At 34.5% G+C, this 19935-nt stretch overlaps 1 protein-coding gene across 1 annotated transcript in view; it reads right to left on the bottom strand.

The window, feature by feature from the left end:
- Positions 1–19935, bottom strand: part of phf2 (PHD finger protein 2) — a 53858-nt gene that overhangs the window by 19529 nt on the left and 14394 nt on the right. The window contains exons 2-9 of the mRNA XM_046875045.1: positions 12511–12596; positions 11730–11844; positions 10853–11013; positions 9466–9607; positions 7899–8085; positions 3590–3752; positions 2257–2344; positions 1875–1981 (exon numbers count right to left, since the gene is read on the bottom strand). Of these exons, the coding sequence (XP_046731001.1) occupies positions 1875–1981; positions 2257–2344; positions 3590–3752; positions 7899–8085; positions 9466–9607; positions 10853–11013; positions 11730–11844; positions 12511–12596 (1049 nt within the window). The remainder of the gene's footprint in view (positions 1–1874; positions 1982–2256; positions 2345–3589; positions 3753–7898; positions 8086–9465; positions 9608–10852; positions 11014–11729; positions 11845–12510; positions 12597–19935) is intronic.

The following is a 19935-nucleotide window of genomic DNA, read 5'->3' as shown; positions in this document are numbered from 1 at the left end:
GCTCCCATATTTATACGCTCTCCAACAGTAACTTTTTTTAGTTTTATATTTTTATTTCACTAGAAATCTTGAAAAATGTCTCCCAAGAAAATCAGTGATGGTGCTGTGAAAACGAAAGTAAATAGAATTACCATGGAAACCGAGGAGTTTATGAGCGTGGTGTGCGTCTCACACTCGCAATCAACCACTACCACATAAGTGTTAAATTATGTTTATATCACGGTAATGTGCGGTGTATTTATTTTTCAAAAATAGGCTACAAATACTTTTTAAGTGCAGAAATAAGCGATCGAATGAGATCTCGGAACGGATTAAATCACTTTTACATTCATTCCTATGGGGAAAATTAGTTCGAACATACGAGCAAATGGACACGAGCAATTTTCAAGAACGAATTATGCTCGTACAACGGAGTTCCACTGTACCAGGTTAAAAAAAAACACAAAAAACCAAATCAAGTTGCTCCACTATAATCTCACAGTGTATTGTTGTAATGACTTAATCTTCATCAGAGATCTTTAAAAGGTCCTACCAATTCCAGTAAGCTAAAATATCACAGTTTTTTGCTGACAACATTTTAGAAACGGAATTATTTGTATTCTCCATGTTTTTTATTGCCAAAACAGTATATTTTGTTCAACAGTTCAAGTGGTAAGATGTTGTTAGCATGCTAGAAAGCTACGACCCGCATATAACAAAGTTTAAATGACAAAAATAAAGAGAAAAGCACATTGCATCTCCTGTTTTTGGTCACAGGTTGGCTATCAGTAGTTTTCTTGCTGAACATATTAGCAACGGTGTAACAGGGAAAAATCTAAATGTTTTCACTACTTTATGTTTACACACTCACACACTTTCTTTCCTGATGTGCTGTGAATTTTGTTTGTCAGTGTGTAGTCAGACTTGTTTTGTGCCTAAAGACGTTTCACAAGTGTCACGTGGCATATAACATAACAGCATGAGTCCAGATTTCCCTCCAAATTCAGTGCAGGCTGTGTGTTCCTATTCCAGGATTGCCAGGGAGACACACATCATATTATGCAACTTTTTTCTGCTCCTTTAGTCAATGGCAATTTTTCATTGAGACAAAAAATCATAACAAATGCAATATACCTTTACAAAATGTAGTAGTTTTAAAAAAATGCAGCATATAATATTTAATTTAATTCATATGAGATTTTTGTATAGCACTGTCCCAAGGTAGCTTTACAAATATAAATATATTATACAAATTTTATATTTATATAATTATTATAAAAGTTCATAATTAACAAACCAGTAGAGACAGTGGCTAAGAAAAACTCCCTGAAATGTTGTGAGGAAGAAACCAGGCTTGGTTCCCAATGGTTCTCAAGTGGAACTATCCATACTAATCTAATGTATCTTTAGGCTGTTCATGTGGAGCCATCCTTAGCAACAACAAATATTGCACCACCTGGACCTGTTTTTAACTCAAGTTTATTATATCAAACATTTATTTTATTCAATTAATTCACCAAAATGAAAGTCTGACCTGCAAATTTATATCGCGAAGATGTGTGACCATTAGAAGATCAACATGTCACGCTACAGAAAATACATAAGGAAGGCAGGGCTAATAATAATAGTGGTGTTGCACCATACAACACAGCTTAAAGATATAAAAACAACATTAAAATAACCGGGTTTGCAGTGTTGTATATTTTTTACATTGGCATGTGGTGTCATGTCCGGGTTGCCACCCATATTCACAGGAGGTTTCTAAATAATTTTTTCATGCTGAAAGTGTAGTGTGACCATGACTTTATTAGCCCATTTGACTGCATGTAGGGTTGTAAATGAGCGCATAAATTACATCAGCACAAATAACATTCAATATACAAAGAAGTACTTACTTTTAAACCTCTCCAGGTAGTGCCTCCCCACGTACCAGCACGCTGTCTCAAAGTTGGGAAATGGAGTGAGACTTGTGACCTTGAATCTTTTTTCCACCTCATATGCTCTGAGTGGAGAGAAGCAAATTGGCCTTTACAGTATGAATTAATGAAAAGTGCAATGGAAGAGGTGTACTTCAGCCTACTACATGCCCTTGAGTCTGACTCTTCGATTTAAACACTATAGGAACATTGAAAAAACAGGGATAAACATTCATACACCTGAAGTAGCAAATCTGGAGAAATGTTTTGCATCACGAGATACCACATACCTTCTGGAAAATAATTATCACTATTACATTAAATTAAAGATTGTTCTATTGTAAGAAGAAATGTCACTGACCTCATCTGCATCTCAACACTTAGATTGTGAACAAAATGTCCAGCGAAGGCGAGACAGTCCACAGGGGTCAATACTGCATTAATCCATCCTGGGGCAGTGACATACACAAGTTCAAAAAAATAATATTATTCGCACCTTAATTATTTGTTAACAGCATGAGAAAACCTTTTATATGACAATATTTATTTTATTTTATGTGCAACATCTTTAAGCATAGTTACACCCAAAGGTTCAGTGAATTGATTTAGATTATGTCCATTTCACTATGACACATAACTTTTCAGGGCTTGACATTCACTGAGTGAAACAATGCGCAGCTAGCTAATAAAATGTTACGCATTTTTAGGCAAACTTATTATTTTTCTTTTAACCGCAATGCCTATTAAAATGCTTTTTTGCCCAAAAATATTTTTGCAGGATTATAATCAAAGCAAGGTTGAAAATAATTTATGTATTCTATGTTTGTTTTTTTATTATTTACTCAAATATATTCATGGTTGAGGCTTCAAAGTAAGCAATAATTTATAAAAGTTCTAAGTAGTAAAACCCAACTTTGGCCTTTGGCAGAACAAAGCTACAGTGAAAAGGGGTTTGCCAAACCACACATTTACTAACTAGGGGACTTAGCCTGTGGTTAAATCATAAAAAACTTTCACTCATTACAAGAATTTAATCTACTTTAATTGCCTTGCTACTACACATATTCAAAAACTGTTTGACCTGGATGGGTAAAAATTGTTTTAGACATGTTTTTTAATATACACCATATGAACAAAAGTTTGTGGACACCTGACCACCACAGCCATACTGTATGTGGTTCTTCTGCAAAAACTATTGCCACAAGCACATTATTGTATAGTTTTTCACTGGAACTGAAAAGCCCAAACCTGTTCTACCATGACAAAGTGAAAGCTGGCACCAAGTGAAGTGTATGAATGCATGATTTGCCAAAGTTGGTGTCCAGCACAGGCTCCTAAACTCAAAAACCTTTGGAAGACCCACTCAAAAACCTTTGGAATAAAGTAGAACACTGACAACATGCCAGTCCTCCACACTAAACATCATTAATGCTCTTGTGGCTCAAATTCCCCCCCCAAAAAAATCATTCCCAAAAAGAGTATAGGTACAAATAATGGGAAAAAGGGGAAATAACTCTGGAATGGGATGATCAGCTCAAGATGGTCGTTTGTCCACATACATTTAGCTACTAAATGCATAACAAGTTATAATAAAATGTTACAAGTCTACAAAGAAGTTCAGGTTTAAAGAGTAAAATAGCTTTTCAGGTTCTGAAAACACCACAGCACTTTGAACAACACAACACAGTGATTACCTGATGGAACGAAGAGCGTTTGGCCCTGCTTCAGCGTGCATTTGTAGCACTTGTCCACCTGATCGGCAAAAAACATCTCGCTATGGTTGGAGGACGATCTCCATCGCTCGTATAGAGACAGGTTGGCAGAGGTTGGCTTGATCAGGAAAAAGATCTTCTCACCCTGAGGACGAAGGCAATTTGTTATATATGTCACGAATCCTATAACTCATGTCTAATAGAGTTTTTCTGAGATCATCAACTTTTTATGTCCCAAAGGCTGGAACACATGGAGCCCATTATAAGATTAATACAGTGGTAGTTCCTGTCTTTATTCCCATAATGCACTGCAAGCATACGTCAAATTTAATCATTGATACTGGGAATTTAGTTGCAGCTCTGGGTTAAAATCCACGTGTCCACAATGCTGCTGTCTTCCAGATTTTCCCACTGAGTTGTACTGAATTCAGTTAATCCACAAATATTTGTGCAGTATAGTATTAAGATATAATAATCAGTGACATTTCAAAGCAACAGAACAATGAGTTACTTTGTGAATGAGAAAGCAGAGCGTTGTTTTGTTTATTACAGTTTAATTCTGTTTAACTTTGCTCTGACTGAACCTTAGTTCTTAGCGAATGTTCATAAAATTTACAGTAGGTCATGTCAGGTTTGCAACTTTTATCATGTAACTATGTAAGTTTGGGGAGTTTAGTTAGTTAGGAGCAGATTAGTTGTTTATGTGCTGCTTGATCAATTTGTACAAACAAATATATATTCATGTATTATGAAACATTTGTAATAAAAAAAAATATATGTTGTGACAAAGTTAACAGGTTTATTAATAAATTTTGGGCAACAGCTACATTTAACTATATTACTTGTTGGAAAACAGTATACAATTACAATTTCTTAGATTGAGAAATGCTTGAGAAATCAGAACTATCAGCAGTGGTGACTGGTGTATACTTTTATGGGCTAACATGGCTAAGTCCCCCTGTCTTTAAGGATCTTAAAAGAACTCATCCTCAGCCTTGCTTTCTTGTCTTATTCAATGCATTTAGTTTATTATGTCAATGACGGCCGTGTCTGGGAGATTACATAGAATAAAATGCCCCTAAATCCGATCCCTATTCAGACTGATATTTTCAGCCCAAACAGCCCAATCAGCAGCCATGTGTATGTAAAGTTGTATGAGAGGATAGTATATGTAAAAATTCAGTTTTTACCTTTGAAAAATGTAAGGAATGTTTGAGACAATACACTAAACCTAGTTCCACAACAGTCTGGATCACCGGATCTCAAACAAACTGAACTCTTATGGGAGCTGTAGTCTTTTCCCTCACCTCCCAAACTAACATTCTAATTGATGGAATTTATTGTTTCACTCCAGCAGTAAAGCTCCACACCTCTGCAGAAAGAACGCCAAGGCAAACTGAAGCTGTTCTGGTAACTTGTGCTCTATTAAAATACTTGCTGTTGGTGTTTCCTTTCCCTGTTTCCTTTAGTTTGGGAGTTTACCTCCATCTTAGCTAGAACTCACAGAAGGCGTCTCACAGGTCTATATGAAGTCTGTGTGTCCTCTGTGACAGAAACACAGTTTTATATATGTATTTTTTATTGGCTGTTTCAGTTCAGAAACCAGGTTTTTTTTTTTTTTTTGCATAATGATTTCTTAACTTCTTTGACCCTGTCAGTCTGCAGGATTAAATGTTACCGCTGTTAGCTGTCATAAGAAAGTGGAAACTTTCTGGTGGCCTGTTTGATTACATATTACAGCATTAGGTCTGTGGAACAAGTGAGCAGCACAGCCTTCCTTTATGTTTATAGAGCAAACCTTGCAAATTGAGTCGATGAAACACTAAATGAGTCATAGCCGGGATTTTTTAAACTAAGAAACCACTGTCTTATTTTGTCAAAGGAAGTTTTTCAACCTCACAGTAAAATAGATGGTGGTCAGTGGGATATGTATAAAATTATAAGTTATTATAAAGCCCGGCTTAACATACAGACATCACAGAGTGGCGAGATACCATCTGCTTCTCATCCAGTTAAGTTTTAGAAAAAGATAACATAGCATTAGAGCTACAACAATTAATTGATAAAATCGCTAATAAAATTCGTTGTCACTGAATATAACTAAAATCGATATTGATTAGTTGGGCTGCTTCAGTCACGGGTTAGCGTGAAGACAAGATAACACAGCCGCTTGCAAAATGGCAGAACGTACAAGTCAACCGGCAGCATGAAAAAGTTTCCGTCCAAAGCCATTCAAGACATGGGAGCATATTATATTAAACGCAACAAAAAACGTGCAACTTATTCAAAGCTGAACTTGTGTGGAATGGAAGTACCACAGATTGCGTGAGCACATGAAAAGAAAACACACTGGTGTCATGGATGAAGGCAAAACAACAGCACAATAAGCAAAATCTGTATAATTGTCATTATGTGAAAATTTTAAAGTTTATTGAAGTGCTATTGTATAAACTGTTTGTTTGTAACTTCGGAAAAGTCGCACTGGATCTGTTCTGTCGTGACTCGCGAACATCAGTTTGCGGAATCGGCTCGCTCACAACATAGTGATGGATTCGATTCAAACGATATAACTGCAACAGTAAATGATAAAAAAAAAGTCACTGTTGTGGTTTTCAGTGAATGATTATGCATTTGTACGCCAATCCATATTTTTTCCTTTTTTTATTAATCAGGCCGGTTATCTTGATGCATTTCTCCATTCCATTCTTTTTTTTATTGCATTTGTCTACAACAGTATCTTATCTCTTTTCAAATGTTCAAAGTGCTTGTTTTCATTGTTTGTATATTTGATTTATGCATATATCTTTAATAATTACACACAATTAATTATATATTATAGATGCTTAAATCTTCACAACTAAACAAAATGTCTGTGTATATTTTTAAACAAAAAATGTCAAAACAATGTTTTATATTTTTACATTATATATAAAATGTTATATTTTACATACATTTTTTTTATTAACACAAATTGCTTCACCTTTCATACTCAAATGCTGTTTTTCTTTTCTTATTTTACAGAAAGAAACCCAGCATGAGTGAATTTGTTCAAGGAGAAATCCCCATACACTCCTCAACAAGCAGCCACTAAAAGCTTTAAAATGTCAAAATTAAATACAGTTAAACTCAATATTTGGCTTGTGCATTTTTTTAAGTACACTTTTATAAATAAATATCCTGAATTAGGCATTTATATAGTTATAATAAGCAAAACATCAAATGAAACATTCTTTAATCCGATTAAGCGATTATTATTATTATTATCATTATTATTTCTAACAATTATTATCAAAATAATCGTTAGTTGCAGCCCTACATAGCATATTGATGACATTTGCTGTCTTATCTGATGTCTTATCTTTCTCCCCTGTAGCAATGTCCATTAATTATTTACTGGTTGGTTAAATCGTTTGTTTGTTATTTGCTCATCGATTTCCCATCTATCTACACTATATGGACAAAAGTGTTGGGACACCTGACTTTATCACTACATTATCTGTGTAAAGCTGCTTTGAGACAATGTTCGTTGTTAAAAGCGCTATACAACTTAAAATTCATTGAATATAATTTTCCACCCTTTGTGGTTCTCCCCCAAACTGTTCTCACAAAATTGTATGGAGTGTCTCTGGATGCGATAGAATTAAAATTTCCCTTCACTTGAAATCAGAGACCCAAATCTATTCCTGTATGACAATGTCCCTGTGCACACTGTGAGCTACATAAAGATATGCTTTTCATAGGTTGGAGTGAAAGATCCTCAGTGACCTGCTATAGAGCTCTGACCTCAAACCTATTGATCACCTTTGGGGTGAACTAGAAAGCTGAGAGCTTACAATTTACCCATGTTATGTATAATTAGCCTAGTATTTGTCTCACACTCACAATGCATCTGCACTTTAAGTCGTCTTTTGTACTGTTCTGTGTTAAACCACTGAACCATGCTCCTGGAGATAGAACATTTAATTTTAACGTATACAATCTATATAGTAGGATAACAAATAATTTTAAAAACCCACTTCACTTGTCACGTGACTTGATCCATCTATCCATCTATCTGTATATTTCCAAATAGTCTTAATTATTTATCTATAAAACCTTTTATTATTGATCTTTTTATTAATCTATAAACCTCAGGGTTGCACCTGGACTGTGTCAAATACAGAAATGTTTTTGTGACTGTTGCTAAGGACTTATCCATATATACAACAAATCTATATTCAACATTTATATTTTTTTTTTCAATTATACGACACAACAAATAAAATGTAGAACATAATCTCAAAATATTCACCTTTAGAACATGGTACCACACCGAGGCACCAGCACACTCAATGTGGAAGTCGGTGTAGCTGTCCTTCACGCAGATCAGGCAGTATTTGGTGACTTGAGGCTTCCCGAGCAGAGCATCATCAGGCCAGTAGTTCGCCACCCACGACAGCCTCCTCACAATTTGCGGACTCTCAACAATACTAGCCATTCTGGGGAACAAAAACACAGAAAACATGAAGACAAACTGAGACTATGTATATTTTGTTACTTTATTACACTAGTGTCCATAGTTTCTGTTCTTTATAACTGTGAATGGAGGCAACACACTGTACAGCTATAGTTAATGAATTTTCAGCTGCACGAATTCCACCTTTAAAGAAAAAAAAAATCCTCTTGAATTATATGAATATTAATGTATAAAATGAACATGTAATCTTGTTTGATTAATTTTATGCTGAAATCTGAGCTGATTTGTTTAGCTTCTTTCATAGAGATGGTTCGTGTCAGCAGTCTTTGATCAATTTCTTCCTAAAGAGAACAAATCAGTAGTCCTTTGCTCCCTCTTTCTCTATAATTTAGCTGTTATACTAATACCACCTTTAATTTAAGTTATAGCCAAAATCAAAAAGAAATATTTCTTTATACACATGACCCATCCATAATTAGCTAAATTAGTTAAGTTGACCAGCTACACACACACACACACACACACACACACACACACACACACACACACAGACACACACACACACACACACACACACGCACACAATAAAGTCTAACTATTAGACTTTGCATCCTAACATCCTTAATATTTAATACAATATTAAGTATAAATTGAATTAAAGTAAGTGTAGTAGGCTAACTAACCTTATATGCCAGGTTACTTGACTGTTTATTCTGTGGATTATACTATTCTACTTTTATACTGTAGCAAGTCAAGCCTAACCAATATGTTGTGTAAAAGTAGATCACCTAAAAAAACTAATAATTTTTAATTTGTATTAAAAAGTAAAATTTGAATTTGCATTAAGTGATAGCCAACTTCTTTATGTGTTCTTTGCTGAGAATTTTAGTTATGCAGCTTATACACACTCAAAAATGTCACCAGGAGACGTCAAAGGCCGATTCAAAAATTCACTAAAAAAAGTCAATAGGATTTATTTTTTTAAGTTAATAAAGGAGACAAACAACAATTGGCAGCTCTGCTTGTATTCACCCAAACAGTCCAATGATCCTGAAGACAGGTACAATTGTGTATTAGAATTTGTATAATGTTTATTTACTCTTGTGTGCAGATACTGCTTCTTTTTATAACCCTTGTTTTTTTATCTCTACTATAATTTTTTTTTTATATAATAAGAGAAAAATCTATTTCTAAAAGCCTTTTTTATTTTAGTCAATTTAAAGTTTTTCAACACAAGATCAGGCCATGTAGTGTTTTATAATCATATTTCAGAACAATACATTTCTGCACCATTTTTATTATGAGTGACGTTTTAAGAGAAAGCTCCAGTGAGTGAATCAACAGTTTCTTTAAATTACATTCTATTAATGCTAGAGGAATTCACACTGTTGCTCGTGCTCACCTCGTCTGTGAGAATTCCAGATTGATGATGTTTAACACTTTCTTTCTGTTTGTGCTGTAATAATAATCCACAAATTCTTTTAACTTCATCTTGCTGTCTGTTTGTTTGGTCACATCAACAACATCCACAAGAACATCAGGGCCTGTATAAAACAAGAGAAACATTTCAGAACCATTCAGTAGGATTCTAAACACTGACTCAGCAAAACTCATAACAGGGTTAAAAATCTGTGATGCACTGGTGCCCTCTAGTGAACACTACTAAGGGCAAATTCATCAAGCCACAGTAAATGATGTTGCAAAACTAATAGACTACTGTTATGTTTCAATAAGCAATGCAGAATGCAATACCTTTGTTATTATCAAACCTCACTTGAAATGCATATGAAACTGTGCTGTGACTATGTCAAAATTACATCAATTGTCCAACACAATATTTAAATATGCTTTTTTAAAATATGTAAACACAGTAACAGAACTGCCTTTTAAGTACCAGATTATAACAGATTAAAATAATAAATGGATTTTGTTAACAATTACAAATCGAATATTAAGTGTATTTTTTATTTACAATAATATTTTTAAGACAAATATTTCAAGAACTTTATAGAATTGTCTAAAACCACATTGTCAAAAGTGCTTAATGTGCAGAATCCTAAAAGAAGGATCCCACTTAAAATCAATTACTCAAACTTAAAAAAAACAATGAAAAAATTATTGCTTTAGGATGCTTAAACAAGTGAATTAAAGAGTAACAAAAAATTGTAATCAATGTGACCTGTATTACTTTTGTTATTGTGTTATTAATGTTTTACTATTTTCTGAATACCTACTTTCACTGATATCAACAAACCACTCCACTAATTATAATATATATATATATATATATATATATATATATATATATATATATATATATATATAAATAATTATTTTATTTACATTTGCCACATAACTAAATAACTGAAATAATTACATAAAAAATATAAATAACAGCAAGTAGTGGATTATCTTTAAATTCGTGGGAATCCGCAGCGGGACCGAATGTTCAGGAACGTTAGGAATAACATTTTAAACTGTGTTTTCACTAACAATTTCATACAAATTTTCAAAACACATTATTGTATTAAAGTGACAATGTTGAGATGAATTTATTAAGGTACCATAAGGGTCCAGAATTAGCGGATTTTCAGAACTCGCAGTTCCGGGGGATCACTGTAAACTCTCCTTATAGTTCTCATTTATACATTTTACAAGCTCCTACTTTCACCAGTACAACCGGACATAATTAATAAGTTATTCAAGTTAAGATAACACAGATCTAGTTAATAAACAGATTTAAAACAATCTTTTACAAATGTGAACATTTGAAACATGCAAGTTCTTACCAACGTAGTTTTCGACATCACTGACGTAAAAGGTGGGAGCAGGCATAGTCATCCCAAGGCCCTCTTTCTTCTGGATCAGAATGGGCTCGTTGAAGCCATTTTCTTCTAGATAGTCCAAGGTCAGCTGATTCCCACTGAGCTTAACCACTATATCCTCTGAGCTGCAATGAAGCACGATTCAAAATGTTCTAAATGATGCCAGTACTACTTTATATCCTGGGATTTTAGAGTTCATTACAGAAGACTTAAAAACCTTTCCTGACTGTATGGACTATCCTAAACTTTAAATGTTAAGAGTTAAGAGTACCGTGTAGCTAATATTTGTGATTTAATAAAGAATTCTTGTAGTTTATCTTTATTAGTACTGTGTATATCAATCCTCAATTGTTATTCTATATACTTTCATACTTTTGTGTGTCACTAGTGCTGGACAGTATGACAATACAACACTGACATCATCATAAATAATGTATAATTACACTTTTTCTGAAAAATAACAAATGTAATGTTATATGATATATAACCTCTAAAAAATATATATAAAATCTTGTGGAATAAATTATTCTTGTGCATGCTCATTATTACTGGTTGTTTCATATAAAACCTATTGTGTATACAAATGTCTTCTGATATACAGCATTATTAAGATTATTGAATTTATTTAATTATAACTATTCTATTTTGCGCTATTCTAGTGTGCATGACTTTGCATTTTTCCACCACAATCGGCCATTGAGATCAGAATTATGATCAAAGAGCGCCATCCATTGTTGGTCCTGAGGCAATGCAAAACTTGCTGTTTAGGATCTATTATTAATGCACAATATTAATAAAATATAAAAGGATAATAAAAAGTAAAATTGAGACACATCTGTACCTGGGGAACGTCCTGCTGCGCAACTCCTTTATAAACACTTGACTGCCATTTTGAACCGGTTTGACGTCTCCACCTTGCCCCGTGTCATGTTTATTCCAGTTCTTTTTCTTTTTCACTGCAAAGAAAAGCACCAAAGACAAAGAAATCTGGTTTAGCCAAAATGAGAAATGGTCTTGCTGTTGTGCATTTATTAACTTCACTCATAACATTTTTATTTACACAAACAATTAATGCAATACAATATTCAAATGTAATTCATAAACTCGTGAAATAAACAATTAAATGCAACAGATGGAAAGGAATGTCCCAAGGGAGAGCTTAAAAGGGATAAATGACTCTGACCTAAAATAAATAAATAAATAATAATAATGTAATCTTTAGCATGTTTGTTCTGAAAGTTTAATTTAATATATGGTGTTTTTTGATGAAAAGAAAAATACAGAGAGGCATGTGCAATAATGTTGGTTAATTATCATAACTTAATTATAGTTCTGATAACACAGAGTGTGGAAATAAATAAATGAGTTCTCTCACAAATCCCAAATCTAAAATCAATATTGTGTTGTGAGCAGCTGGAGCTCGAGATAAATGTTTCCGTGTGCTTTTGAGGAATCATAGCATTTACATAAATAATCATCAAAAACTCTGGTCTCACAGTGGGATATAGACTGTTGGATAGGTAAAGCAACTCTTAAACACTGGAATGCAGTAACATTTTAGAAACATGAATAAAGGTTTAAACTCTGTTAACTGAAACAGTGTAAGGTTTGAAAGTACTTACAGGTGGATTTGCCGTGTGTCTTCTCACAGTTGGGGCAGTGGTAAATGTCGATGTCAGGTGCGTCATCCTCATCTACTCCAACACAACTACAACACAATGAAAATATTTAAAACATGGAGGCTTGTAAGATATCAAAACTCTTACTGCTAATTCACTTTTCTTTGATGAGCTTAAAATTGGATATTATTAAACAGGGGCAATAAAACTTTTTTTATCTAGTGTATAGTTGCACATACTATAATGTACCATAAACTTTTAATGTTTTATATATAAAAGAGCTGCTTTTTGTAAATTCAATAAAAACACAATGCCTGTGCATTCCTCCTAACCAATCTTACTCCCTCTTCTGAAACTACATCCTAAGCATGCAAAGATATTTCAGCAGAAAGCAAACACACGAGGCACAAGGTAAACGTCATATCTATTCATCCATTCATTTTCTATACGGCTGATCCTACATAAAGTCACTGGGGAACCTGGAGACTATCAAATGGAACTCAGGGCACAAGGGGATGAACCTGGATGAGGTGCTAATCAATTGATCTAGGATGTGTTGTTTAAGTGTTCCCTTAATTTTTTTGAGCAGTGTATATATATATCCTTTTGACTTGGGTATTTTAAACACCAAATGTGTGAGCACCCCTGCTCCAGATAATGTAGTGCCCCCTTAAAATTTAAATAATTAGATAGAAAAAATGAACAGCCTGGAATTATGATCATACTCACACCTTAAAACAGAGTACTCGAAAATTAGAACTTAATTGGCGTAAATTGAGAGTATTGCAAATAGCATGAAAGGATAGTTTTCGAAGTTATAGAAAAGCTCTTGATGCTGCTACATCAACATATTTTTCTGCCCATCGAAAATCGAAGATCACAAGCACAATCTTAGATCTTTATTCAGTACTGTGGCAAAATTAACTAGGAATAAAAGCACTGTGCTAACATCTGCACCATCGATAGGCAGTGAAGATTTCATATACTTTATAAAAAAAATTAAATACACAAACACACACACACACACACACACACACACACACACACACACAAACATGTTCCCTCACACCAGCAGCACATACAAACGTCAAAACGTTCAAAAACTATTTAGGATTTTGAATCAAGCAGTAAAATAACAAGCTAAATGGATTGTATATATACAGTGGTGTGAAAAGTGTTTGCCCCCTTCAAGATTTCTTCTTTTTTTGCATGTTTGTCAAACTTTAATGTTTCAGATCATCAAACTACTATAAATATTAGTAAAAGATAACACAAGTGAACACAACATGCAGTTTTTAAATGAAGGTTTTTATTATTGAGGGAAAACAAAATCCAAAACTACATGGCCATGTGTGAAAAAGTGTTTGCCCCCCTGTTAAAACTGTGGTTTATCACACCAGAGTTAAATTTCTCTAGCCACACCCAGGCCTGATTACTGCCACACCTGTTCACAATCAAGAAATCTCTTAAATAGGACCTGCCTGACAAAGTGAAGTAGACCAAAAGATCCACAAAAGCTAGATCATGCTGCGATCCAAAGAAATTCAGAAACAAATAAAAAAAAAAAAAGAAAGTAATTGAGATTTTTCAGTCTGGAGAAGGTTATAAAGCCATTTCTAAAGCTTTGGGACTCCAGCAAACCACAGTAAAAGCCATTATTGCCATATTACACAAATGGCAAAAACAGGGAACAGTGGAGAACCTTCCCAGGAGCCGGCTGACCAAAATTACCCCAAGAGCACAGCGGCGTCTCATCCAAGAGGTCACAAAAGACCCCACAACAACATCCAAAGAACTGCAGGCCTCGCTTGCCTCAGTTAAGGTCATTGTTCATGACTCCACCATAAGAAAGAGACTGGGCAGAAATGGTTCCAAGACGAAAACTGCTGCTGAACAAAAAGAACATAAAGGCTCGTCTCAGTTTTGCCAGAAAACATCTTGATGATCCCCAAGACTTTTTGGAAAATACTCTGTGGACTATCACGAACGCTTGATTGCAGTTGTTGCTGCTAAGGGTGGCCCAACTAGTTATTAGGTTCAGGGGGCAAACACTTTTTCACACAGGGTAAAAGTAGGGCAAAACCATGTAGTTTTGGATTTTGTTTTCCCTCAATAATAAAAACCTTCATTTAAAAACTGCGTGTTGTGTTCACTTGTTTTATATTTTACTAATATTTAAATTAGTTTGATGATCTGAAACATGAAAGTGTGACAAACATGCAAAAAAATAAGAATTCAGGAAGGGGACAAACACTTTTTCACAGCACTGTATATACCGTACACGCCTCAAATTTTAGCAACCATTATAGTATATCTTCTATCTGTTATAGGGCCAATACTTTAGAAATGAAACTTGGATATATTATAGAGTAGTCAGTGTGCAGCTTGTAGAGCAGTATAGATTTACTGTCCTCTGAAAAATAACTCAACATACAGTCATTATTTTCTAAATAACTGGGAACAAAAGTGAGTACACCCTAAGTGATAACAGCTGTACATGGTTTAAACATGCAAAGCCACATGTCCTTATCATCATGTTCATTCAACATTGACTACTCTAAAATACATCCATTTAATTTCTATAGTATTGTCCCTTTAAGGGATATACTAAAATGGTTGCTGAAATGCAAGGGGTGAAATCACTTTAGTGAGATACTGTATGTGTGTGTGTGTGTGTGTGTGTGTGTGTGTGTGTGTGTGTGCGCGTGCGTGCGTGCGCAAAAAATCCAAAATTTCCTGATTTTTAGCCAGGTTAAAGAATGCCAATGTGTTTTTGTGCAAGTTTCTTTTTAAGTGGTATTTGAGATATAGTTGGCAAGGATTTATTCCATGGCATGGAAAGCCTTTCCAGAAAGCTAAAGTGTGCTGATCAAATGAAATACAGTGTAATTTTTTTTATCCTAAATAGATCCAAAATCCAAACTAATATCCAAAATTATATATAGTAGATATTTATAGTGTATACTGTAGTAACCATTATGTTCTGCACTGTAAAGCCTGAAACTATTGAGCATCTAGGCACATTCATTGTAATGCAATATGGTGCTTCACTTTTTAAAAGAATCTTTGAAATTCAGTGTTTTATTTATCTTCAGTAAGTGGTTAATCCTGATTAGAGTCTCAGTGGACCTGGAACATATTCAACATGCACCTAGGCAAGAATACAATTTGTATTAAATGCCAATCTATTGCAGTTACACACTGACTCACACACATACAAAGGCACACACACAATTAGAGGCAACTAAGACTCATAACGACACCTTCCAGCATGTTTTTATTAGGTGAGTGCAAACACGAGAATCTGGAGGACACCCATGCAATACTCAGCAGAGCCAAAAACCTGAGCTTATGCTTGAAAGTTGTAAGGTGTCAGTGTAACCCACTACAACGCTGCCACCCACTTTCAAATTCAATGAGTATTACGGATAAAGGAACACTTTTAAAATTAATTCCTCTTAAAATGCTAGTCTTTGTTTTACTTCGGTTTGTACTTGTTCTCAGTTTGTTTATTTAAGCCTTAAATAAATAAAACATAATGAACAGCACAATAAAGGACAACTGCTACACAAACTAAAGCAAAATATACAAGTTCCTAAAACTATCCTGCATTCAACTCTGTTCATTCATCAGCATTTCTGGGTCATCTCTGCAGCTTTGAAAAGAGGATGGGCAACAGGACTCTCCATGTCCCCATGTGATCTTTTCACATTCCTGACAGAAGAGGGAGCCATACAGAGCGGGAGGTAAATATTTAGGACATTAGGAGTCACCCATGTGGGCGCCTCTCCAGCAGGATATTACTGCCATATGCAGAGGACATAATGTTTTGTGTTCACTTCATACTCACAGTGGGCAGTGTGGACTTTAAACATGAAATAAGCCTAGTATGAGGTATAAATAATATCCTTTATGTACTCTAATTACATGTAGGCAACATGGGCCCTTAATCAGGTTTGTCTTGGAGGACACTATTGCCTTCACGAGGGTATATGGGACACATCGAAATCTATTCATCTCTCTTCAACTCATTCACAATCTCTTTTTCCATCCATACAACTATTTGCTTTGCAGATACTTACAGTCACCTGCAGTATTATGGACACCCTTGGTAAAGACAATGAAAAAAAAGGGTCAGGAAAATGACTGAGGTAAATTAGCCTTATCACACTTCAAATTTGAATTAAAAACCTAACCTTAATTCTGACCCCTATACAGAAAATCTTACCAGCTGCAGAGACTTTGGTCCTTTTATTGTGGACTCCTTTTCAGCTCATCCCATATTTCCAGTGTGGTTTAGGTCTGGGGACTTGGGCTACCCATGTCAAAATTTGGATTTGGATGCCTGATTTCTATTTTTATTTTGATATGTATATTTGTGATATATGGTTTTATTAATTTTTTATTTTTATTATTTTTTTAATCTTCTGAAGTCAGTAATGCCATGTACCATAACAATATGTCCAGGGACTTTGGAATAAACAGTGGGCCACAAAATCCCCTGCCATATTTACCTGTAGAAACTGGGTTCTATTATATTAAAAAAGTAACATGTACATCACATTTTTTCTTTCGCTTTTGGACTTGTTAACGCTGTTTGAACTAGCACAGACAAAAACACAGCATTTAAAATTATGTTCTAACTATCCTTAGCATTAAAATGATCTGTATTGACACAATGCTGTACAACTATTCAGAATTTTTTTTCCTCCGTCTGAGAAGGTGCGATTTGGTAGGATTTCTCATGTTAACAAGCACAAAACGTTCCAATTACTGTGACCTTTTCATTACAATGTTTTACATATTGAAAATCACAATTAAAATATTTCCGAAAGTAAAATCGGGTTAAGACAAGAGCACAGATCAAAAGATTGCAAATCTGGACCTTCCAGAGATATGAGTTAATATGATGAAGTTCAAAACGCATGGACAACTGTCAATTATTCCAGATTTACACGTCAAACATTATAAAAAATTCATTTTGATCTTGACAGATCGGTATTTGAAGTTAAATTTAAAAAAATTCTTTCTTTTGCCATTTCTTGCTAATATTAGTTTGTTTGCATGAAGGTGTGTATCAGTGTAGTTTTGGATGCTTGTTTACAATAAAATATACATTTCTGCACATTACCTGATTTAATCTAGGCCAACACACTTTTGTCTCATTCATTTTTGTATTCTCTAAATGTCCCCCATGCTGATGGACAGAAAGGAATTGGGCCTCTATGACACCTTATATTTATTCCCCTCAACATTTTAGGGAAAAAAAATTGCTACCTTGCTTATGAATTATTTTTGATGGAATGGAACATTGTCTCTGCACTCAGAGGGTTTCATGATAATGCCATTTTCATAGCTCTCCTGAGAGTCAGGAGCAATCATAATAAAGAGCATGCTGCTGAAGAATCTCAGATGGTTGTCTAAAGTTAGCAAGATGGCAAGATGATGACTTCAAAATGCTTTTTATACATTACTAATGCTCACTTACAGCCTTTGTAGCAACAAGAACTCACTAGAGCTCATTTAATAAAGACAGAACTGCAATAAATGTTTTAAGTTACTGGTAATTGGTACCGACTGGAGCAAGAGGATGAAAGTGAAACTATTATAAATCAATTAGGTAATGGTTTAAGCACTTCACCATGTAAGACTAGGTTGCTTTGCTTGTACTAATTGTGATCACTGGTTAAATACGTCTTCCTAAATGACACGGCCGGTGCAGTTGGAAAAAAGCGCAGTAATGAATTATTCACTTGAGTGGCAAACTCTTTCCACAACAAAACAAGCACGACATCAGAGACTGAATTTGCGCAAAGTGATACACAATCTGCATAAGAAATGCAGCCTGTGGATTCATGGAGAAAAATCCAGAAAGCTCAGAGACTAGCTGAGACTAGACTAATCAGGTCTCAGTGTCATTGTTAATGAGCCTTAAAAAAATCATTTGCCTTCCAGTAAAACTGAAAATGCTTGATCTCATACATAATAAGCAATATGTTGCATATTTCAGACTCATTGCTGGTCACATGGCTGGTCACAAGTAAATAAGAGGGAGAGTAACAACACACTTCTTTCCGATCTGAGATCACTAAACAGTGGTCTTGAATTCCAAATCCACTGAAAGTCATTATTTTCTGAAAAAGTAGCCTTATGCTGTTATAGAGGAATATTAAATACATTTACTATAATATCAACAGTTACATGTTATTAGTATGTTGCTATTTAACACATTTAAATAAATAAAATGCATGACTAACCATGTCATTTACATTCAAGTATTCTAATATTTCAGACTATATGATTATAGTTTTATTATACTATGAAGAATTCAAATACTTTCACCCTAAATACATTCTCTGCTCACTCAGGCTGGGCACAAAGTCAGTCTCAGTTTGTTTAACGAAATTAGGGACAGATGAGTTAATACAGGCCCGACTAAGTGTTAGTGATGTTAATGATGACGGCTGGATAGCGAACTTTTACTGTCTGTGAATATGGAAAGTTTCAACATGGGTGAATAAATAAGTAGTGTAAATGCCTAGGAAAAGCAGAGCTTGCATCCGTTCTATTCATTCATTTTTTTAATCACTGCCTGGTGGACCAGTAGCTTCAGCAACATAAAAGAAAAAAAAAAGATATTCCTGGTTGACTATTTTATTCAGTATGTATTAAGGGTATATGAAATAAATGTGAAATGTTTGTGTCTTATTGTGCTATGTTTTTTTTTTATCTATTTAGGATAAAAAAAATTACACTGTATTTCATTTGATCAGCACACTTTAGCTTTCTGGAAAGGCTTTCCATGCCATGGAATAAATCCTTGCCAACTATATCTCAAATACCACTTAAAAAGAAACTTGCACAAAAACACATTGGCATTCTTTAACCTGGCTAAAAATCAGGAAAGGCTGCATGAATGAAACTGAGCCTGTGTGTGCATGTGTGCGTGTGTGAGTGTACATTTGTGCGCTTTATTATTGCCAGCTAGTATGCTGGCAAATTAGTGCATAAAAAACTGCATATTGTAATATATTGGTATTTTATGCTAAATATATTGGTAAATATACAACTGCAACACAATGTCATATAATTACAGTGTGGTATGAAGTTCTGTTTAAACTGGACACACATCATAGTGCTGTAACTATACTGACTATGTCCTACTGCACTACACACATCAGCTGAGCTGTGAGACGGTTAACTGCTGAATGATTTCTACTAGGCAGATTACTTTGTGCACTGGTAATGAACCATCATTTTAATGGCAGAGGGAAGAATGTGGAAACACTGGCAAAGCTGAGCAAAACAAAATCCAGAACACACAACTGGAATATCAGTCAAACGTCTTTTGTGATACTTTGTTAAAAGTGATCTTTCAATCTTTTTTCTAATTAACGTGCTAAAGAAGCTATACTGCCAAATAACTAT

Source organism: Silurus meridionalis, chromosome 19 (genome assembly GCF_014805685.1).
Source record: "Silurus meridionalis isolate SWU-2019-XX chromosome 19, ASM1480568v1, whole genome shotgun sequence".
Taxonomy (NCBI): domain Eukaryota; kingdom Metazoa; phylum Chordata; class Actinopteri; order Siluriformes; family Siluridae; genus Silurus; species Silurus meridionalis.
Note: the sequence above shows the minus strand (reverse complement) of the source record. Positions and strands in the feature narration are given on the sequence as shown.